At 37.8% G+C, this 25,397-nt stretch overlaps 1 protein-coding gene across 5 annotated transcripts in view; it reads left to right on the top strand.

The window, feature by feature from the left end:
• fgf14 (fibroblast growth factor 14) overlaps nt 1-25,397 on the top strand; it is a gene marked incomplete at its 5' end in the record, with an annotated part of 151,611 nt that overhangs the window by 106,284 nt on the left and 19,930 nt on the right. For all 5 annotated transcript variants that reach the window (XM_081367951.1, XM_081367949.1, XM_081367948.1 and 2 more), the window contains one exon: nt 1,151-1,254. In XM_081367951.1, the coding sequence (XP_081224077.1) occupies nt 1,151-1,254 (104 nt within the window). The remainder of the gene's footprint in view (nt 1-1,150; nt 1,255-25,397) is intronic.

Below are 25,397 nucleotides of genomic sequence, written 5' to 3' on the forward strand. Positions count from 1 at the left end.
CGGCTCATGTTCAGTTTATGGGTTCAGATTTGAAGCCCAATGTTTATCATTCTAATTCTATTTTAGTGACGTTATTATGCTATTATTTGCTATTATTTTTGGGGTTAGCGGTTTGTTCCAGAGTCCTGCACGGGCCCTGTTTGGTAAACCTTCACCCGCCCCGAACCCACAGTACTTAACAGAACACCTGACCCATTATCTGACAGCAGCACTAATTTAATCATTTATATGTAACACAAGCAATAAAACCAACATGGCATTCTGAGTTGATGCATTTAAGGTAAATAGACATGTGGCAGCACATGGTGATAATTAACAGAAAAAAAGATGAGAAAGTGCATCCTTCGTGTAAACAAAACTTCGTGTAAACAAAACTTCCTGTATGTGAGCAATATGCCCATGCAGGCTATTTTGAACAAATGTGCAGAAATAGGCCATATACTGATGCTCAGAACTCTCCATAAATTAGAAGATTATGGCCAAATGAGCCTATATTGTCATAATAGGTATTAGATCAGGGATATTTTACCGGATTCACTCTGCATTTAAATGCGGTTGTCTCTCCTGAAACTCTGCAGTGTATAAGCGGACATTGGTCCTCTTAGCAGCATAAAAAATAAAACTTTTATTCAAATTGAGAATAGATTGTAGGCTATACAGAAAGCGGACAAAGAGCGCTCTCTTAATGACTGAAGCTGTCAATCACTTAAGTTGCAGGCAGCGCGCAAACGTTGCTGTGCTCAACGCTAATCCACGTTGAAACATTTTAACATTTGGCGGCCTTCAGACTATAAAGCGCAAACACAAATAAGCAGCTGCCTATCTGTGGTTACCAAATTCAGTCAAAATAGTCTCTTGGCTATTGGACCCGGAGTCCGCCCGTGCCTATTGATTCCCGACTCGCACTCGCAACCTTACATCAAAATTAGCTGTTCACCCGTCCGCGTGCAGGACTTTGGTTTGTTCTATATCATAATCACTCTTGAGAACTGCATAGCAACATTCAAAAGCACGTTACTGTACTCAAATTTTCTTAATTTTCAAATTTGACAGTAATTCCACAATTCCACACTTCTTATTTCAGATATTATTTGTTGAAATTTGAATTCATGGGAAATTCGCATTTGTTAACCCCTGTATTGTTTTACAGCGTTGTTCAACCTCATTCCTGTGGGCCTTCGGGTCGTTGCTATTCAGTCTGTGAAGACGGGCTTGTACATTGCCATGAATGGAGAAGGCCATCTGTACACATCAGTGAGTACACAGTGTTTGTGAAGAATTCAGGTCTTACAGATGGCAGTTTGTTCAAGATTCTGTTGCCCTGTACCAGAATCTCCTTCTAATTAGGTATTCTAGCTGAAACAACTGATTGACTGTACATGGGAGAAGTGATACACAACTGATTCCAATGAAGTTTTTCTGTTAGCATATTTGCTAAGTCATAAATGCTAATCTTTAATAGCCACAAAATACTTAGCACATACAAATAATGGGTAATATTTTCCATTGTAATTAGATGAGTATGTTTCAAGGAAGCTCCCTTGGTTCTGGAACAGGGTTTGGTTGGATAGTTTAACTATGAAATGTCATGTTTTTGTGGCCTTGGACACATAAAAAATCTGCACATACAAAATTGCCCACTCTCACTCTCAGTATCAGTCATTTGCCCTCTCTCAGATGTCGGCATGGCCATTTCATTTACAATGACACATCAGCTCAGGCTCAAAGCTGATTCCCTATTTGCTACTCCTTTATACCTCTAGAGCACAAACTCATATGAAAAAATATTCTCACTGCAGGTAAAAGATGAGTCATTGCGACTACTGCAAAATTTTAGACGGGACATCTTGTAATCTATTATTTAATTCTGTAAAAACAAATATTGCACTAATAAACAGATATGGGACAATATATGTGCAGATAGGTACACAGGTAGCTGACAGAAGTTACATATAAATGTCTTTTACACAGCAGAAATCATTATGGAGCTATAATACATAATAGCTCATAATGTCTCTATTATGGTTTTAGTTTTAAATGCACACCACAGTTATGCACACCCACATAATCATTAGTAGTTTTATCAAGAAGATCTGTTGCTGAAACACTGCTACTGTTACCATTCCTCTCTGGGGGTAATGAATTGGTTGTTGTATTTGTAAGTCAGTGTGGGTAAAAGTGTCTACTGAACTAATCAATCTAAATTTAAATCTAACGTGTCACATCATACAAATAACTTTGCATACTGAAACAGGCAGATGTGAGACATCCCCCCAAAAGTATTTAGACAGTTTTGGACACTTAAGCCACACTTAAAATTAATGGATTTAATTGCATTCAATAACAAAATGTCAAACCAAGTGAGATCTGCAAACGTATGATTCTAGACCTTTTCTCTGAACAAACTTGTTTTTACAATGACCAGATGGTCTAAAGATTTTCATTCATCAATTGTTTCATAATTTGAACGGTTTTGTGATTTTTGTTTTCTTTTTTTGCTTGAAAAGTATCTTTAATATAAATTAAACTTGCTTTGATATATATTTTTTATTGTTGTCATATATTTTTGGTGTTTAAATGTTTTTTTTATTTGGCATTTCAACAGAAGATCATTTGTAACTACACTTTTTGTATGCAAACAAATAAAACTTACATCCTAACAAATATGCATAAAAAAAAACTCCACAAAGTCTCTAATTTGAGGGTACCTAAAGAAATTATTTCTTACACAGCTGTTGAAATTTTCCATTCATATATAAATCCCCTCTTCGTAACCCTAAAATGCGTCTTTAACTGTTTCCAAATACTAATAGAATTATGAATAACAGGGTTGTGATTATAAAGTGAACTAGCTATACCTGTGGGTGATAGAAGTATTGGGTTAATGGAATATGGGAGGCATTCCTCCTGTTCCAGCATCAGCCAGCTCTCCCCTATCATAGTAGAATCTATCCATGAAGTCAGAACCCTCAGGTTTGCTGCCCAATAGTAATAAAGGAAATAAGGTAGGGCGAGCCCACCCTGTATTTTGGGTTTACATAGGTGCTGCTTAGAAATCCTATGGGCTTTATAGTCCCAGATAAAAGGAACCAGAATAGAGTGCAATTTTTTGAAAAAAGATTTGGGCAGAAATACGGGAATGTTCTGCACCATGTACAAAAATTGTGGGATAAATATCATCTTAATTGCATTTACCCTACCGAGAAGAGAAATAGGAAACATTCTCCAGAACTTGATCATGGATTTAAGTTCAAACATCAGTAGTTGAAAATTAGCCGTAACTAAATTGGAAAACTTTTTTGTCACCTCTATTCCTAGATATGTGAATTGTTCTGAAGCAACCTTAAAGGGCAAGTGATGAAGCCAAGAAGAATCTTTGATGGTGACTGGCATCAACACACTTTTGTCCCAATTAATTTTATATCAATGTACCATATAAATTAATCAAATTAAGGATATTTGGAATAAAATTATATAACGCTAATTTATTATCAGTATTTCTGGTTTTATAGGCTTTAATACCAGAATGGACTCTAATGGCGTCCGCTAAGGGCTCAATCGCTAAAGCAAACTATGTAAATTAAAACGAGAGGATATTGTTTTATTTGTGAGAATTCTTGCACACGGACTAGAGTGCAAAAATGTAATCCTTGAAATTAAATTTTCTCCAAGATGAAACTTCTTCAATAGCACAAATAGACAAGGCCATTCAATTTGATTGAATGCCTTCTCCGCATCCAATGACAAAATGGCTAAATCTTGTGCCAGGCCTCTGGAAGAGTACATTATGTTTAAGAGACGCCTAAGATTAGAAGAAGAGTTAAGTTTTGGTATGAAGCCGGTTTGATCTGGGTGCACCAAGTTTCTAATTACTGTGTTTAATCTATGTGCCAAAGTTTTTGCCAGATTTTTTTTTATCTGTATTTAGTAGTGAGATTGGCCTATAAGAACCCAGTTCCTCTGGGTTCCTTGCTTTTTTTGGGACGACAATAATAATTGCCTCATCTAGGGAGGGCGGTAGGGGGTGATCTATAAATGCCTGTTTGTAAACCCTATATACTGTAAATAAGGTGATAGTAGTTTGTTAAACGCTTTATAGAGTTCATCACAAAATCCATCTGGACCAGGAGTTTTACAGCCTTTTAGAGATTTTATAGTATCTGATATTTCTTTAATAGTAATTTCTGCATCTAACTCGTCAACTTGTTCTTGATTTAATTAGGGAAGATTCTGTTGGTCTAGAAACTGAGCCATAACTGTAGGATCTATACTTCCTTTAGACGAGTATAGTGCCTCATAAAATGTCTGGAACCTACTATTTCTATCCCTAGAGGAAGTGAGAATTTCTCCTTTGTCTGAGCTAATTTTGTATATTGTACGTTCAGATATTATTTTACGGAGTTGTCGAGCTAAAAGTTTCTGAGGTTTATCACCGAATTCAAAGTATTTTTGCTTTACATACAGAAAGGATTTAGACATTTTAGAAGAGAGAATTTGATTCAATTTGTATTTAAGTGCACAAATTTCTTTATATTTTTCAATACATGGCTGTTTAGCATTTTCAATATCTAATTCTCACATTTTAATTTCCGATACCTCTAATTCAACCCTACTTCTTTTTTTTTAGATGCTTGATAGGAGATAATACAACCCCTAATGTATGCTTTAAATGTGTCCCATATCACCCCTAGAGACATGTGACAGGGTTTTATCTCCTGTTTTATGTCATTGATAAAGACTTTATTTATAAGTAAATAAGAATTAAGCCTCCAATTTCTTTGTGATTTCTCCATATTACTATTTTAATAGAAAAAGTCACTGGACTATGATCGGAGATAACAATATTATTATTATATATTTAGCCGTACAGACCTGGGGCAAAAGTTTACCATCCAGAATAAAATAATCTATTCGGGTGTAGAAATTATGGACTTGAGAATGAAAAGAGTATTCACTATCCATCGGATAGAGAATTCTTCACACATCAAACATATTAGAATTGCTTATGCATTTAAAAATTTACTGGAATTGGAACTAACTATTTTCTAGGACACAGTTAAAATCTAGGACACAGTTAAAATCGCCCCCAATTGTGGTGTTTGTATCTGAAATATCAGGAATTAGGTCAAACAATTAAAAAAAAAAACACAATTTGGTCCGTATACATTGACTAATGTCAATGGCACAGAAAATACTTCTCCAACAACTATCACATGTCTCCCTTCTTTATCTGAAATAGTCTGATTATTTTTAAATGGAACTCCTTTACGGATAAGGATAGCTGTGCCTCTAGATTTGGCAGAGAAATTTGAATTATATATTTGTCCAATCCACTTGCACCTCAGTCTAACGTGGGCAGTGCGTTTCAAATGAGTCTCTTGCAGGAACATAATATCCGAAGACAGTGATCTTAAATGAGATGGTATTTTCCCCCTCTTAACTGGTTCATTCAGCCATTTAACATTCCAAGTTGAAAAATTATTGTTCAACATCTACTTTACTGCCCCAAACTGTTCGACTGCAAATTTCCATGCTTCATTTGCATCGGTGAAAAGTTTCTCTCCCTTGATGTACGTCACCCGCAGCTTCGCAGGATACAGAGTGCCAAACTTCACACTGGGTTTATCCCGAAGGATCTGTAGTACTCTGGCAAAGGCTGCTCCGTTTGACCAAAGCTGAAGGGTAGTCTCTGAAGATCTGGATTGAGTGACCGTTAAAGGTTAGCTTTCTTTGTGATGACACTTTGCGCATGATGTTTTCCATGACATGGCCATGATGCACTCGAGCGATGAACTGGCGCAGCGGATCACTGTCCTCAGGCCTGGGAGTGAAGAGATCGGTGCGCTCTGTCCAGAACAGGAAGTTCATCTAGTCCAAGCACCTCCATGAGCAGCTTAGCTACAAATTCTCTGGCACCTTGACCGCTTTCCAACGGCCTTCCAGATCGATGCATTTCTCCGTTAGTTCTGACACCTCCTCGGACAGACCTTTAACTTTGGCTTGTAGTTTTGTTAGCGGTCAGTTCAAGGTGTTCGAGAGTTGTACGGTGGTCATTTATGATTAACTGCATTGCATCAAACTTTGCATAAATTTTCCTCTCCAGCATCGCCATATCTCCTTTCAAGCTCTCTGTAATATCAGTTTTAACCTTGCCCAAATCCACTCAGAGTGATTCAATTGCAAGTAGCACCGGGTCGTTACTTGCGGTTGAGCAGGCCTCTTCCAGCAAGCCCGCGGTCTCGGCCAAACATTCTCCCACAGCAGCATCTTTCTTCCCTTGTTTCTTCGACGGCATTTTAAAAAGCAAGTTGCAAATGATACTGAACGTATGCAACACTATAAAGGCTTCGAGATCAATAGCAAACTTTATGTTTTCTTGTTTTAATGAAATTTGAGTCAGCAGAGCTCCAAAAAACACGTCTTACTCCATCCTTAACCCGGAAGTCTCTCTTGTCATATACAGCGGGGAAATAAGTATTGAACACGTCATCATTTTTCTCAGTAAATATATTTCCACAGGTGCTATTGACATGGAATTTTCACCAGATGTTGGTAACAACCCAAGTAAGCCATAAATGCAAAGAAACAAACAAAAATAAGTTCAGAAATTAAGTTATGTGTAATAATGTGAAATGACACAGGGAAAAAGTATTGAACACATGAAGAAAGGGAGGCTCAAAAAGGCATGGAAAGCCAAGACAACTGCTGAAAACTTACAGTAATTAAAAAGCAATCCAGCCCCCTGTCAGTGGAAATTAATAACAGCTGGTTCAGTCCCAAATGATGGCCTACAAAAAGGTCTCATTGCCAAGGTGTCACACAAGACACATCTCATGATGGGTAAAAGCAAAGAGCTGTCTCAAGACCTTCGCAACCTAATTGTTGCAAAACATAATGATGGCATTGGTTATAGGCGCCATTCTAAGCTTCTGAATGGTCCAGTGAGCACTTTTGGGGCCATAATACGGAAGTGGAAAGACAATAATTTCACCATAAATTTGCCTCGACCAGTGCTCCTCGCAAGATTTCTGATAGAGGAGTGACAAGAATAATCAGAAGAGTTGTCCAAGAGCCAAGGATCACTTGTGGAGAGCTTCAAAAAGACCTGCAGATAGCAGGTACTGTTGTCTCAAAGAAAACAGTAAGTAATGTACTCCACCGCCATGGCCTGTATGCACGCTCACCACGCAAGACTCCATTACTGAAAAAAAGCATGTTGAAGCTCATTTAAAGTTTGCTGCACAACATTTGGAAAAGCCAGTGAAATACTGGGGAGAATATAGTGTGGTCACATGAGAGCAAAATTGAACTGTTTGGATGCCATAATACACACCATATTTGGAGGAGAAATGGCAGTGCACATTACCCTAAAAACACCATACAACTTGGTTTTGGCTCTTTGTTCAACCTCAGTGTAAATCCCTCCCCCTAAATGTCTATAAATTTGCAAGGCAACTGTCTTGAGTTAGACTTGGAAGAACACTACAGACGACACACAGCGAAGATCCCAATAAATCACTTCTGCTTATCCCAACGTCTCCTGGTCTTGCTTCGATGAAAGAAAACTTTCCAACACTCTTGGACAACTCTTCTGATTATTCTTTTCATTCCTCTATCAGAAATCTTGCGAGGAGCACTGGTCGAGGCAAATTTATGGTGAAATTATTGTCTTTCCACTTCCGTATTATGGCCCCAAAAGTGCTCACTGGACCATTCAGAAGCTTAGAATGGCGCCTATAACCAATGCCATCATTATGTTTTGCAACAATTAGGTTGCGAAGGTCTTGAGACAGCTCTTTGCTTTTACCCATCATGAGATGTGTCTTGTGTGACACCTTGGCAATGAGACCTTTTTGTAGGCCATCATTTGGGACTGAACCAGCTGTTATTAATTTCCACTGACGGGGGGCTGGATTGCTTTTTAATTACTGTAAGTTTTCAGCAGTTGTCTTGGCTTTCAATGCCTTTTTGCGCCTCCCTTTCTTAATGTGTTCAATACTTTTTCCCTGTGTCATTTCACATTATTACACATAACTTAATTTCTGAACTTATTTTTGTTTGTTTCTATGTATGTATGGCTTACTTGGGTTGTTACCAACATCTGGTGAAAATTCCATGTCAATAGCACCTTTGGAAATATATTTACTGAGAATTATAAATTTATTTCCCCCGCTGTATTTTTAAGAGTGTCTAAAGTGCCTCTGTATATGCCCCATACATGTTTCCAATAATACAGGTATTTTTAGTGCTAGACATTAGTTTTAGAATAATGGTTTTATGGATTAAACATGTTGAAATGCAGAAGCTATTTTTCCCAGGTAACAAAGCTTAAACTTCCAATATTCAGCCACAGCTGACCCCGCATACTTCACTGTGGAGTCCTACACAATGAACATCTTTCTTGCTCCTAATGGGCTTACTAATCAACTCTATGGATGCGCCCACGCTCTCTCTCAGCTTTCTATCACTGCTTCTTTTCTCCTCTCTCTGTTCCTGTTTGAATGATTCAGGTAATGGCAGAGAAAGCTCCTCTCCTTTTCTCCGGTTTGTAGATTCATTTGTCATTATTCCTCTTTCTGTGATAGCGTGCAGTTATTACCTGACCCTCCATCCATTAAAGCAGCACTCAGTAGCTTCGGGATTTCTTCGCTGTATTCTCGCTTTTTGCTCGCAGGTTTCTCTCTAGAGCTCCCCCCACAGCTTCGGAATAGATATTTGACAACACTGTTGTAAAAACTCGTTGGTGATTCTCAGACACCAGAGGCTAGTAGATCAACAACATCAAAGCAGATGGGACATTCTTTAAAACGTCTTCTTCATTCGGGTTCGGACAGCGTGAGGGAGCGCAATAATGACAGCATTTTAGCAGATTCCTTTGGCCGTAAAGCAATTGTTTACATCGCGAGACCTGATATCACGCGAGTCTTCCTGACGCGGCGGCCGGCGGCCCGCCGGCTCAAAGTTGCAAGTGCGTATTTTCCGCTCACGGGCACCAGGGGGGTGCGAAACGACCACCATTCAACCCGAAATAAGTAATATAACCATTCCAATGACTCCGAAGCTGTTCAGTTAAGGTAAAAAAAGTTACTTAGTTCACCTTTAAGGGCCATTTTTATTATTATTTTTTATTAGAAAATACATTTTAATCCTAGCACTACGGCAAACTTGACTTTAACGATTTTCAAAGAGCTTCATACTTTATATACTCAAGAGTTTTTGCTAAATTAAATGAATAAAAATGATGGAATTAATAGTATACCGCATTTTGGCATAAACCGCTAAGCAGGAAAATAGACCAGAATGAGATTTATTACTATTCTAACGAAAGCCACAGACAACTAAAACTGGTCTGCCCTGGCTAAAATGAGTTTTGAAATTATTTTGTGTCCGTTTCTATCATTCCAACATTTTATTGTATTTCAGATTAATGACATTTTATAGTGTACGATCAATCGTTACTCATTTACCTTCATCAGTCAAACACAAATGAAGGCACGCTGACAGCCCACTTTGATTAGTTGTTCTCTATTCTATCTTGGAGTCAGGCTGAAAGAATACAATAGTCCTGTTGAATAGAGCAGAATTCCATTAAGAAGCTCTAGCACTGCATCCTGGTCTTTTGTCTGTCAGGCCTTTTTTTGTACTGTGCAGGAGTACAAGTGACCTGATAGTATCAAAATGTCTTGGAGTCTCGGCACAATGGACTCATGCCTGGGAGAAAAGAAAGACTTCAATAATCTTCCATTTTTCAATCCCTCTCTTTTATTCAAAGAGTTCAAACTCTGTTTTCCTCTCTGCTTCTGATGTTCATAGGCTGATTCATCCTTTGGAATAATAATCAAGCTCCTTTTCTAGGTGGCTGCAGGTGTGACAGTTATGCAGTTATATAAATACAAAACAGAGCATTGGTCTGAAAAGCAAACATACTTGTCTGCTTGAGTGAATGAGAAATGTGTATGTAACTATTAAAACAAATGGCAAAGAACATTAAAAAAATAATCGTATATTCATTCAAGTCACTGTTATATGGCTGACTGATTTGGCCTTTTGTGGCTCTCTGGGTCTTTTCAAAGCCATTTGTTCTTCTCTATGCATTGAAGAGAGACAGGTCTATAGCTTTATCGCCCTGCCACAGTTGTTAGAGCTACCTTTCATGAGTGTTAGATTGACTCTTCACATCAGTAGACTGGCCCCTGTAGACTTACATCCCTTTGGTGCTTGTGTTTGAACTATTGCTACCAGAGGTTGCTTACAAAGCTCTTTTCACTGTATAGAGCCAGTTTTCACTTGTTAAGTATTTGATTTACTTTCTGAACACTTACTGAACAATGCAGCCACAACACATTGCAGTAATGGATAAATCTTTTTATGGATCTTTTTGGCATATTTCTGAGTGATAGAGATTTTATCTCCATGAATTAAAGTAATCACATCTGTCATCTTCTGACGTAATGACAGCATTTCCACTCACTTGATGTTTTTCTACAGTACTTGTAATCTCATTCAATGGGGGTGTACAATTGGGGTTATAAAAACAATCAAATCTTTCCATAATTTCCTGCAATGAGTTGGCTGGTTGCCAGGATTTCTTGTAGGGTAGACATATATGTTGGTTAAAGATAAGCATATTTTTGAACAGTAATCTCATATCTAACCAGAGATTTCACATAACCTATCCAGTCAGAGATAAGCACCATCCTATCCCTGCCCTCCCGCTGATGGTCACCGCCTGACGTTTGGAAGATTATCTGTTCTGGTAAAACAAATAAAATACCTTCCTTCACCTTTTTAGACATATTTATTCCTGTTATAAGGGGCATGCTTCTCCATTGGGCAAGAAACCGCAGCCCAAAAACAACCTGAGGATATAAGCTATAATAGATAAGATATGAGCGAGTTCATCCCATGGCATTTCTCACTGATGGCAGATGGCTCAGTCTGATTATATTCTCAAGTGTTTATTATTCTCACCCTCACGTCTAAATCTTCCTACACATTTTTTTGTTTGTTTGTTTTGTTTGAGCAAGCAACCGGAATCACAGAGCATAACATTTTTTGATGAAACACCTTATTAAATGGAATATGCTAAAATGCTTTAGCTTTTATTATTTGTGTTAAATTGGCATCTTGAATGCAAATCATCATGAGGACCTGTTTTTTTTTTTTTTTTTAATAAGCTTCACCAACCTGTGCTACCTGAATACAGCGACAGCAGAGGGAGGAACCAGGGACTGGTGAGAAGCCATCTTCATGCATTAATGAACAATAAGGTCAAAGCTACAAGCTGGCTTGGAAAATAGAATCAGGGGACAAGTCGTTTATAAATAGGCCATGTTTTTCATTCTGCTTAGCTGAATAATACCACACTTACTTTTATGTCTTTTTCAATTATTGTCATTTGGCCTATATATAGTTATAACTATAGTCAAAACTGTATCTAACCCAAGTACTATGTCCGTTGCACGGACAATTCAATTTTGAATAGCTTAAGCACTTTTGCAACACATAGCCCAAGGGTCACTACTTGACAGAATGTCCATGCTTTTTCATTGATTTTACTGGCATTGGTATAGAGAGCAGGCTCACTCACTTAGAATTCAATGCAGTCATTTAAAGGAGGATGGAGGATTAGGAGGAAGGTGCCGTGTGAAAGCCCAGTCGCAGAGTTAATGGAAGCCCTACCACTGAGATGGAGCTTGGCGTGCTGATAAAGTTTCCCTGTGCCAGCTTGTGTGGCAGAAAGCAGGTATTATTTGGAAATACATAGGCAAAACCAGGTCAGGTGACTAATGGAGGCGAAAGCAATTTCACTGTCAGACTATATCTAAATAGAATACTTTGCTTGCTCCCTGACATTGGCCTTACAGCCATGCCAGTTTGGTCTCTTTTTGTCTGCCCATATCTTCAGGCAAGTTTGGCCATGTTTTCAACATGATTTTTTTGTCATCTGTTTTCAGCCATGTAATGACTTTATGAGCTTTGGAATACAAGCTGTGAACCAAAAAATGGCTTTATGGACTGAAGCATACGGTTATCTGCTTGTGCAATATTTATAACTCTCTGTTTATAACGTACCTTGGTTCTCATTAAGTTTTACTGTGGGCCTGAAACATCCCACTGGAAAAAGTCATAAATGTTCCTTTAAGATGCTTTCCTTTGGTTATGGTTGTCCTATACGTCCTTCTTTATATATTCACCTGTACTGCTCAGTCAAGAATACAGTCAGCATCCTTGTGTTATACACTACCTTTCAAAAGTTTGGGGTTGGTAAGATTTATTATTGTTTTTGAAAGAAGTCTCTTATGCTTACCAAGGCTGCATTTCTTTGATAAAAAATACAGTAAGATAGTAATGTTGTGAATATTGTAATATTAGCCACTACTTTCAGCAGCCATTACTTCAGCAGCCATTACTAATAAAATCCTTCAAAAATCATTCTGATATGCTTATTTGGTGCTCAAGAATTTCTTATTATCAATTTTGGAAACAGTTAGCATAACATTTTTGTTGGAAATGTGATAATTTTTTGGGGGGGAATATTTGATAAGTAGAAAGTTCAAAAGAGCAGCTTTTATTTAAAATAGAAAACTAATATGAATAGAATAATAATCTGAAAGCTGAATAAAAAAGCTTTCCATTGATGTATGGTTTGTTAGGATAGGACAATATTTGGCCGAGATGCAACTATTTGAAAATCTGGAATCTGAGGGTGCAAAAAATCGAAACATTGAGAAAATCGCTTTTAAAGTTGTTCATTTATGTTCACGATTTTGCGGCATCCACTCATAAAAATATATTTTTTTATATATATTTACGGTAGGAAATGTACAAAATATTTTCATGGAACATGATCTTTACTTAATATCCTAATGATTTTGACATAAAAGAAAAATCGATCATTTTGACCCATACAATGTATTGTTGGTTAATGCCACAAATATACCCGTGCGACTTGTGACTGGTTTTGTGATCCAGGGTCACATATTATAAATGTCTTTACAGTCACTTTTGATCAATTCAATTAGACACCATTCACAAATCAGTGAAAGGCCATCATCTACAAAAGACGACCAGTATCACTAGTTATTTGGTGGGTACAACTGGCCTTGTATTTATCGACATGAAGGTGTAGTAAGTTTACTGTCATTTTAACCATAAAGCTTTGGAGTTGTCTTCTCAAAACAGAAGCAGAACAATTTATTCTCCAGTTTTCCTCCTCGGAAGGGCCGTACAACCATGATGATTTACATTGATCCTCAAATGAAAGGGTGGGGAGGTTGTTTCAGGTAAAATGACTTTGTAAAATCTGCCTATGTCTTCATGAAAAAGGATGCTGCAAAAAAAGAGATGACCTACTTTTGGAGCTGTGCATTATGTGTATCTGACAGATAATCTGAGCACAACAGAGTGGAAAGTACGCAGTATCGATTAGAGAGCAGGAGACAGTCTGAAAGGTGGAGGATCTTCTTGATGGCACAGGAGAAAAAAGCTTTTGGTATGTCGGAGGATTTTTATATTGTTACGAGCAGTCAGAGAGCTTCACTTAAGACAATGTCTACTGTAGCCCTTGTGGATTATGCATTCGTACAAAACATTTTCTGTTTTCCTGACTGAGGTTGTTTGAGTCATAGACTGGCTGTTTGAGACTGAAAAATTTAGTCATGATAGATTATGAATAGAATCATTGTATTGGATAGAGCTGTCCATGTAGGAAGAAAGACAGTGTGTTTTAATTTTATGGAATCAAAATCTTTACCAACTGCTAAGTGAAGTGTCTATAATGGAATAAGTGATAATAAGTGATACCTAATGGAATAAGTGATATTTATTTGATCAATAGAGAGGCGAGAGAGGCGCCTTTTTTAAATTTTTCTATTGGCAGTGAGCGTTTTGCGCTCCGGGCACCTCACGCTGTAACTGCATGCTGCGCCTCGTTTTTTTGTAGGATCGTTCTGAGGGCCTGAAGTTGAAAAAAAATCAACTCAGCAAAAAAAGCACCCGATGTTATTGCGTTTTCCCCCCACTGTCCAATCGAATGAATGGAGAGGCGGGCCTTCCGTTGTAGTGCCGAACGTTTACCGTTGCTTTGAACGTCCGGAGAGGGAGGAGAAACTTGTGGTGGCTGTCGCAGGTTACCCCGTGCTGTATGACTTCACGAACCACAACCCACAAGTCAAGTCAAGTCAAGTCACATTTATTTATATAGCGCTTTTTACAATACAGATTGTTTCAAAGCAGCTTTACAGAGATAACAGGAAAATAATGCAAAAAAGTTTGTTTCCAGAAGAAAATAGCGTCACAGTCCAGCTTAAGTAAGTTCAGTGATGTTTCTTTTTTGTTTAAAAAAAAGTTATTAATTTAGTTAATATATATATATATATATGTATGTATATGTATTATACATATTATTGTTGAATATTAAATTAAATGTTAAATTTAATGTCCCCAACTAAGCATGCCAAGCCAATGGCAACAAAGGTGGAAAAAGGCGACAGTGGCAAGTTGCCAAAACTCCATCAGGTGGCAGAATGGAGAAAAAAACCTTGGAAGAACCCAGGCTCAGTCAGGGGCCAGTTCTCCTCTGGCAGTGTATGATTATGATTCAGGCGCACAGTGTTAATGATTATTATTCAGATACCACAATGTTAACAAAAAGTAAATAAAGTTAAAGGGATACTTCAGGATTTAGCATTAAGCTTTGTATTAGTAGAAAACCTGTAGTATTTTGAATTACCGTGCTTTCCACCCTCATATCCCCCTGAGAGGAGAGATTTATGTATTTTTTGTCTGGAAAAAATCCTCCGAGATCGTTCAAAATGTCCGGGATTCAGCTTTTGCTTTCTGCGGTCGCCATTCATTGTTTACATGCACACCTCTTGTTTCAATCTAACTGAATTCATTCCGATTGGTGAATCTGAATGTAGTGTTTACATGAACGCTAAACAAGTGATCGGTTGATGTGCGTTTTAACATTGCTAAGAAAATTCCCGCTCCTCCGTGAGAGATACGAGACCGGCGCGTCTCAGTAATGAAGCCACCGGCCTCGCGCCGTTCTCCCGTGGCCGTCAGCCTCGTCCTGCTCGCCACAGTAAACATGATGAATGGCGACTGTAGAACGCAAAAGCCGAATCCCGGACATTTTGGGCGATCTCGAAATCCCTGGCAAACTCATCACGGAGACTCACTGGTAGCCTAACCTTGTTGTTTTCAACTGCGCTCTCTAACCGGTAGGCGTGGCCTCCTAGGCCAGCGAAGCAAGTGCATTCTGGGAGTTGTTGTCTTTCATCCACATAAGCCAAAAATACATTTTCTGGCTTTTCTCAGTCTAGAAAGCTCCAAATTAAAAAAAAATCTTCACATTTCTTCTACATAAATGACCTATTTTAAATTCACATTCATCTTTCCAGAGGTGAAGTATCCCTTTAATAAAAAGTTAATATGACAATTTACTTGACAGCAAACCAAAGATTCTAGAGCGCTTGCACTATAATCCTTGATCAGACTGACAGGACAGCTGTTTCGGTGGTTGCTTAGCAACATGCAGCGTACTGCTCTTTTCTAAATGAAAAAAAGTCAAAAAAAAAAGGCAGTGCGGTGCGTCTTGCGTTTTCAAACCTAAAAAAAACGCATTCTGTGTGATCGGGCCTTATCCTGTCAGTCTTCTTGCCTTACTCTCGTTACGTAATAAGTTAAATCTGACTCCTGCTGAACTGTGCTGCGAACCTGCAGCTCGTGCTGTATGGAGCAGAGCAGACGGTTTCAGTTTATAATTGTAGCGTCCATTGTCATGCTAAACTAAATGGTTTTTGTTTCTATAAAAAAGCAAAATGACAGTGGGTGCGGTGCGGTGCCATATTGGCCTAGTAATCTGTGTACGGCCAAACACTGTGTAACACAGCACTACCGCAGGAAGCCTAATTTGCAGGTCGCACACGTGTGACTAGTTGTGAAAGGTGCTCGCACTCTCTCACAAACAAAAAAGTTGCAAAATGTGAGCATTTGGTCGCAGTCTGGAGCCCTTCACACTGATAAAAGGACACTCCCTATGACTGAATCATTGGATGAATCAGAAAAATGTACTGTTTTTTTGTTTGTTTTTTGTTTCAAGCATTCTCTTTAATTTTTTCTCCGTGCACACACAAGAGGAGCTCTGTGTTCCCTGTTCATTGGGGGACAGCTGAAGAGCCCGCAGTATTTGCTGGCAAGTGAACACTAGTATAAACCATAACTATTTGCATGCACTCTGTTAGAACTGATTCATTAGTTAAATGGCATTGACTTATAATCAATGTCAATATTGTAATCCGCATCCGTTGTGATTACACTTTCAATTTCCATAAGGTGCCCACTTTGCCCATTAAATGCCATTAACTATTTGGGGCATACCATGCAATGAAAAAATCAAGCTTGAAGAAAAAAAAAATTAAATCAAATATAGAGTCTTAACAAAGCTGATTCAAATGAAAGCTTTATGCATACATTGCTCATTTAGCTATCAAACAATTTGGTCAAAACAATCATTTTTCATCTGGAGCTGCGATATGATAAACATTTATCATCTCATGTTTCTGCTGCTAAGTGTGAGCCCCACATGCACTAGAGCAATGCTGCTCCACTCTGAAAGAAGCAGTGAAAGCAAACTTTATTGTAAATCACAGCATTTAGTGGTTTAGTTATTGTGCAAGATTGTATCGTGCCCTTAATTACATTACTTGCACAGTCTAAATGGATAGCTTAACAATGCCTCAGACTTGCCACATTCAGAACTGTCAGGTCTGTACAACAGTGTTTTTCCCCTAATTTCCTATTTTCTGATTTTGAAGATAAAAATGTAGTTTTCTGCTATTCTTTTTGAATTGTGCATTCTTTTTAGTTCCTACAAAGTTTACTGCATTCTATATCCATTTTTTTTTCTTGTCTGTAACATAAGAGCATTTCCCGATCTAAAATGGAAAAAGAAAAGAAAAGAACAAAAAAAACTTGTCTAGATTACATATTGCTGATGGACTCAGCAGGGGTTTGGGATTATACATACAAATGGTTTAATATAGCCTACTGGTACTTAACACTTTTTCTGAGGAGTTACGTTAAATTTTTTTCACAGAAAATTGCTCTTTGATTATATGCCTCAGAAATAACTTGTGAGTGCAACGCAAACATTTCAGCAGAAACTATTTCTGATTTTTGTTAGCTCACTTGTACTTTATGAGAAAATGACATTGAAGTCGATTTACAGTAGATAATGAAGGTTTCCATGCATTCTTACCTCTACATTTGTAATGGTAATGCTTTAAACAACCTAAAAAGCGAGTCTTTTTAGCTGCTCCACATTGAATGCAGCATTACCTTGATGTATATTCATTAGATTTTGGTATCAGAAGGATCCTGATGTTACTGGGTCCTCCATGAATCTTCTTCACACATGATAAATTGAGTTCACAAGACAAGAGATCCAGTAGTACCCACAGGACAAGCTTCATAGAGTGGCCATTGTCTCTACTTTTACTTTACATATATTGCTCAATAATGCAAGCCAAAGCCATAAAACATGTTCACATGTGAAAATACTTATGACCCTTGAAGAAATAGTTCCTTTAATTTGTCTTTCTAATTGCGGAAAATGTCAAAGCATAGTGCAGCCTGTTGCTTTCCGAACATGAAACATGCAAATGAGCCCACGGAAGGATAAAAGAGGTGCTAGAATGGCAAAATTGACCAGGACATTAAGTGAAAAGATGTAATTAGTTGTGTCTTAGCTGAACAGCCTGATAACACTGATTTGCGTATAGTCGTAGCAACTGTCAGAGTGCACTTGGAGGACCTGTAATTAGCTTAGCATCTTATTTATTTTCAGAGTAGATTTGATGGTGATCGTGGGTGGTGTGTTCTGTGGATTGAATCCCAGCCTTGTCCACCCTCAGTTTTACAGGCGTGCTTTGGATGAATGTTTCATAAAAGCATCACAAACTCTTGCCTTTGCTTTATGCTGTGGTAGATAGCAATGTTAGAGCCATCAAGCTGGCAACTCTACAGACAAACACATTCAGCGATTAACAGAGTTTGAAACTGCAGCTTGCCAAGCTCCAAGCTACTCAAATAGCATCAGCCTTAGGCTACCCTTTTGAAAAAGTTGCTAGCAACACTATAATCTGATAACAAAACTTCATTTTGGGGAATGGTTTTCTTAATTTTATAACTATTATGTTATTATACAATACATTCTGTATATATATGGGGTCAGTAAGATTTTTTTAAGTCGCCTAATACGCTTTCTAGCGTGGGTGGAGAAGAAGAAGATTTTCGCTGGACCACCACAATCAAATGGCAAATGTAATGAAAGCGGAATGAAACTGCGCTACTCATTTGTGCTGCTTCATGGACCGTTTATCAGTTTGGATCAATGTCAGTGCAGCGCGAGCCGATCTTACTGTTCGATCACTGTTACTACACAGCTCTAAGAAATCCAGTAAAGAAAGCATTTAAATTCACCACAGATGTAATAACATCGCTGCGAGATCTAGTGAGAAGCGTTCAAATTTCTCTGTTATTAACGGTAGATCTCTGTTAGATCAAACAATGCTGACGGGGAAACCAGGAGAAACATTTTACCATGAATGAACTAGTTATAGGCTTTAAGTCCACATATCAGAAACATTCACTATGGATTTAATGTAGAAACACTAACTGTAACCATGGAAGTTTGACAGGAATAGTAAAATACTTTCAAGTACGTCACACATCTTATTCCAGCACTTCAAAACTCAAATATTATCATATTTAAATGTTATTTTAATGTGATGACCAAAAGATTGTTTTTCATCCTTCAAAGATTACTCCCATTTATAAAACTAAAAGTTTCAAGATATAGGAAAACTCACACTTATTTAAAAATAAATTACATTAAATAAATTACCATTGTAACCAGTAGGGGGCTGCCATTTCCACTACCAAATATTTTTTTTTAATCATTTTGCTTTTGAATTATTATTTCGACATTATGAATAAAAATGCTGCCCTCAAATGGTAATTTCTTTGTATTTGTTTATAACTATTACAATATTACATTTCATTTTTTTTTTACAAGGAGCTGTTTTTGTTTTATATGCTGCTAAGAAGACACCCCAGAAGATGGGTCAAGTATAGCTCCAACATTGTTCAAAGTAAAAAAAGATCATACTTTATGATGTTAGTTTTAATAAAAAAAAATAAAAAAAAATCATGGAAATTTCTCTGGTATTTCTTTTTGCAGTATCAAAAACGTACCGAACCGAACCGTGAAATTTGTGAACCGTTACACCCCTAATATATAGATATAGATGTAATAGAAATCTTTTGTAACATTATGAATGTCTTTACGGTCACATAGTATTAATTGTTTTTGAAAAAAATAACCCCAAACTTTTGAACGATAGTACAATTTATTAGAAAAATCAGAGCAGTATTCATCATCTGTATATAAGGTAAACATTAAGAGCTTAATTAAAATGACAGACTTTAATGCAAAAATTAACATATAAATATGATAAATAAAGAAAACAAAAATGTTTTATGTTTTCTTAAAAAAATATGAGTGATGTCTAAAAAAAAAAAAAAAAAAGTGAGGGTGTTCTGGGTGGTGATCTGTTGCTATGCAGTTGTGTTAAGATGGTTGCCAGGGTGGTAGTTTACTGGACCACTCTTAAAGGGATACTCCACCGAAAAATGAAAATTCTGTCATCATATACTCACCCTCATGTTGTTTCAAACCTGTATGAATTTCTTTCTTCTACTGAACAGAAAGGAAGATATTTAGAAGAATGTCAGTAACCAAATAGTTTTAGATACCATTGACTTCCATAGTATATTTTCTTCCTACTATGGAAGTCAATGGTATCTAAAACTGCCTGGTTACTGACATTCTTCTAAATATCTTCCTTTCTGTTCAGTAGAAGAAAGAAATTCATACAGTTTTGAAACAACATGAGGGTGAGTATATGATGACAGAATTTTCATTTTTCGGTGGAGTATCCCTTTAAGTTTCTATGGCATTCTGACTTAGGTATTCTGTAAGTCGATGATATTTTTCCAACAGTCTGTTTTATTTATTGCTTGGAAGAACAATAATAGGTATGAGCAATAGTTAAAAAAAACCTTAATATTTAAGGGACTTCAGTGAACACTTTTCAGGGATGATGACTGGTAAATTGTTTAGCCAACTGAACCAATTGGCTGAAATGAATCCCATTTCCCAGCAGTACTTGAGAAAGGGAGGACATTCTAGTGAAGTGTGTTTGATTTTTCCATCAGCTTGCTTGGTTGTAAGGCTGTCATACAATCTCACTATACAGACCTTGAATAATCACCTCTCTAGAGATGTCCCCGTCATGGTTTCCTTCATCTTTTTATCTCACTCTTTTCCACCGTTCACACTTGTCTACAGAACAAAGTGCAGCCTATTTTTCATTACGCAGTGTTTTTGGGCTGCTTGTGAAAGTGTAATGAGCACCATTGCAAGCTCAATAGCTGTTTCCATGCCAGCCCCTCGGGCCACAAGAGTACAGACAGCTTCCCACAGATCTGTTCTATAAGTCTGTCGTTGCACCAGGCAGTCACAGAGATGAAACTGTGCTCAGAAAATGTAAAGAACACAGCACTCCTTCACCCCTTGCAGCAAACGGTACACTCACACAGACCCTAGAGCTCTAGAGTGTCTTTTATTTCCTCTCAAAATGAAAGCATTTCGTATAAAGCGTTATACAGAAATCAATAGGGAAAGCTAGTACCGAAAGGCTTCGAATCATTCAGATTAATTTTACATCACAAACCACACAAGAAAGCCATGGCAGAAAATGTACCAATATTGACTTCTGTTGCTTGATTTCATAACTACATGTTGTCATTTTTTTTTTATGTTGTGAATTCATGTTAGTAATTTTTGTTATTGTTGCAGAAAACTAAATCAAGGGGGTTTAAAAGCCATGAAGTGAAAGAACTTTCTGAGATGCAATGACACAATATTCATCTGTTCCATTCCAAGCTGTCTGTAGGAATATTCCGGCTATCATACTGTCATACTATCATAGTGTCGATTAACATAGAAAATAATTTGAATCCTCTCTCACTGGTCAAAAATTTCATTTACAATAATGCACTTGCAATGAAAGTCACAGGTCAAGACAAACATTTAATTATTCCTTACAAAATGTTGTTGTGTTTGAGCTGCAAAGCTCTTTAAATTGTCTAAACGTGCTAGGCCAGGTCTCAATTTTCGGCGTGGGTTTGCGGGTATTGCACATAATTCGAATCATTCCCACAGGTCTCCCACTTATAATGCGGGAAATTCCCGCAATCATTGATTCACTTTAGCATGTAGGTTGTATTAGTAAATTAATCCACACAGATTATAAAATCAAATCAGTCTTTTAAAAACTAGATGCAATTTCACAAACATCGTGAGTGATTCAACAGTGCTGCCGCGTCTTCTATCTCTCTGTCTCTCAAAATGGGTTGCACAAGTCAAGCGCGTTGCATGCGGCAATATTAGACTCTCGCGTTTCGGGAGTCGGGACATGACGGAATATTCACTTGCACAATCGGGCCAGCAGTGCATCGTGACTGACGAAATCTTGTATTCTAATGTTTATTTAAGGTTACAGACTTTCATTGTAAGCGCATTGTCGAAAATAATTTTGTTGACAGCATGCTGTAGATTTGTAACTTGTACCTATTATGCCGCTTTATACAATATGTAATATAAGTCTTAGCTGTCCCCAGAATGTGTATGTGAAGTTTCAGCTCAAAATACCCTACAAATCATTTATTAAACTATGCTGTAAATGCCCTTTTTGACTGTAAGCAAAAACATGCTGTTTTCGTGTATCTCTTTAAATTCAAATGAGCTGACAACATGCTCTCTGCCGGCTTTCCAAAAGAGGGCGGAGCCTGTACAGCTTGTGCTTCGGATACTACGGCAACAACAAATCTGGTGAATCAATATCAGACAGTCCTTCCTGTCGACCCAGGATGAGGTATAGGATTGTGAAAGCTTTGAGGGTGTTGATGGACTCGATCTACTCCATCTGTGTTTTGATCATCGTTCTGAATCTGATCTGGATGTAGTCTTTGACAAAAACATGTTTTTCTCAGCTTTTTGCCCAAAATGTTGCTTTTTTTTTATTAAACTTACTGACATTATGGTGTTGATAAAAAATAATGCATTAAGTTAGAATAAAGCTAGAAATAAGCTTGTTTTGATTAAAAGAAGAGGGTCTGTACTTTCCTTCGATATTGCATGGTCAGATATTCTGATGCTGGGGGCCATGAAAATTTAGTGTGGCTGGCAACTTAAAAAACAAAACAAAATGCTGGTGTGGAAAGAGTTACGTATTCCGGCCATAATTTGAGACTAATGCTTGTATGTGAACTTTGACAGGGGTAGGTCATAAATAACAAACACACACTAAAGAAAAAGAAATCGTGTAAACAACAGCTGCTGTTGTATCAGGGTGAGGTACACAGAGGATGAAATGGCACGGCAGTTACAGTGTTTCCCACAGATTAGAAAGCAATTTGTGGTGGTGGCGGGGGGTGTGTGTGTGTGTAGGTGGTGGGGGGGGGGTGGTGTTGTTCCATGGCAGGAGGGGGGATTGGGGGTTGGGGAGGTTCCTTCGTTAATAATTCGTTACTCACACCTTCACAAAATCCAAACATTAAGTGTAAGAGTAAAAAAATTACATAATATTATTTATAGTAAGTTTATTTGATTCACAGCTTATTTAGAGTTTTGACCTCGACAACCTAACTGCATTTACCGTGAACAGTCTATACTAAAAGATTGTTTTGGTAATTGTTCTACACATTGTCATATAGATAACCTGAAAATACAGTAGTTTATTAAGGTTTATCTTGCGAACCACTCTTACTAAAAAAATGGGGTAAGCACACTTACATTCTCATTTTAAGAGGTGTTAAAAATTATTTGTTTAGATTAATGTATTAGGCTAACTAACATGAACCACGAACAATACATTTGTTACTGTATTTATTAATCTTAGTTGAACAAACAATGAACAGCTGTATTTTTATTATGTTACTTCACACAGTGCATTAGGCTAACTAATGTTAACAAATACAACTTGATTTAAATAATGTAGGCTACTAGTAAATACTGAAATTAACATTAATAAAGATTAATAAACGCTGTAGAAGTGGTTTATTAATAGTTAATGTTAACTGATCTAGTTAACTATAATAAAGGGAACCTTATTGTAAAGTGTTACCGATTTGTTATACACCGATTCATACGTGTCGTGAGTTCAGTGTTGGACAGATCAGTTGCTTTAACCATTCATTAAATGGAATCGGTTCAAAGGAGTCATTAGTTCGCTAATCGGACGTGTCATTAGTGGACTTGTGCGCGTTGTGTGATTATCCCGGCAGTTAGGACATTGCACAAGATTTGTCAACACAGAAAACATTTCATCATAGGATAGGTTTTGTTTAGTTTATTGAAAGTGTTTTTTATGTCAGCTGAATGGGCAGAACGCTTTTCAGAGAAGATAAGGCAACGTAAAAAAAGTTTTTTTTTTTAGTTTTTTTTTTAGCACAATTCACACCCAGCGGTAATTCAGGAAAAAATCTCAGAATGCTCCACGTGAAAATTTGGTCTTCCGATCTTTTACCATCGTGTCAATTCTCAATTGATTTTGATTAATATGCGCGAGGGAGCGAGAGAGAGCAAAACAGTTTGAAGACACACGCGCGCGACCGGCTCTCTCTCTCTGCTCGTTCTTTCAGTAATATGCACCCTGTCGCAAGCGCAGCAGTCATCTACATCACTCACCAATCAAATAAGGCTTTGGCGAGACAAAAAATCGCTTGTGAGAGAGACGCGTGAGTGACAGAGAGACGGAGGGAGAGCAGGGAAAGGAAATTAAGCTGAATGAATACGCTGCGTGTTTTAAATAGTGTAAAAAACATTTTTTTATAGCGAAACGCAATATGTGGCGGCCGGTGTTGATTCTGTGGCGCACCGCCACGAATTAATCTATGTGTGGGAAACACTGAGTTAGTGATTTTAAAAGACAAGGTCACGTTTTCATTGGAGAGCCCATATAAAAGTAGATGACAGCTTAATCTCACTACATTTTAAGAGGTTATTATTAGCTAATGTAAAATATCCACTCCACTTCATCAGAAGCACTAATACATGATCACAGATACCAGACAAATGTCTAGCATTTCATAAGCATGTGTACATCTTTTGCCATAAATGTGTATTATGTCCTGCATGCTTGCATTTATACTTTATTAATTTATCTAGAGTGACTTACGAATGCTACAATATGCTAACTTAGCTGCGGAAACAAAATTTCTTAAAATCAAAACCAGTTGGCCTTTTTAATCTGTTATGGTCTATATATGTCACAGCTATAACGGTGGATTGGAGTGTCTGAATGTGTTTCTTAGCTCTCAGCACAAGCCGTGGCATTTCTGCATGCACCCGCTATGAGATGAAAAGCGAGATACGGCGTCTCCAGTTGTTTCTCAGAAGATATCTCTGAGGCCCAGATGGTTTTGTTCAGTAACGCTCCGCACAGCACAGACTCTCAACCCACACGCTACCTTTAACAGCGCGCCTCATCCCCGCTGCCAGGCGGAGAGATATTTTCAACCATTCGGGATCCCTCCACAGTCTTGTTTAATAAACATACACGAACACCCACTCTCTTTCCCACATACACGTCTGCTCTGACAGCTCTGGCAGCTTCACTCTTCTGAGCTTTAGATGGTTTGTGTGTGCGCGATGGGGGGTGGCAGCTCTCAGTTCTCTATAAACAAATATAGACCCCCAACATAATCACTTCTCTCTTCTACCACACAGTACATTTGGACTGTGCTGCATGCCTGGCTTATATCTGCTCAAATTTGGCTCCACGGGATCTGCAAAACTATTGAACAGATGAGTGTAGGGATGAAAGAACGCAGGCATGGTTTGCAAACCATGTTCGAGAGCAGAGATCCAACCTTAGTCCTCCCTTTTGAAGTACTCCTCCATCAACTTGTATTCGTGAGCAGGATCTGTTTGAATTACGTTTGGAGTATTGACATATCTATAGCCTTTTCAATACAATGCATGCCAAAACATTGTGTTGACAACATTACTGTAATTTTGTGGCAGTGTTATTTGGCAGAATGCACTGAGATTTTTTTCTCAGTTTAATGGGTGTCCTATTAAATGATCACATCATAATAAACTCTGCAAACAAGCGCACATGCAAACGTGTGTCAGTAAACAAAATCCAAATGCTCTGCCGGTAGTCGTAACTCCTGCATGACAGCCAGGGTTGTTGACCGTAGATCTCAATTACTTTTTTATAATGTGTAATGATGCTGCTGTTGTGCGAAGTGAGCCCCTC

This window comes from Scardinius erythrophthalmus, assembly GCF_964197995.2.
Source record: "Scardinius erythrophthalmus genome assembly, chromosome: 6".
NCBI lineage: Eukaryota > Metazoa > Chordata > Actinopteri > Cypriniformes > Leuciscidae > Scardinius > Scardinius erythrophthalmus.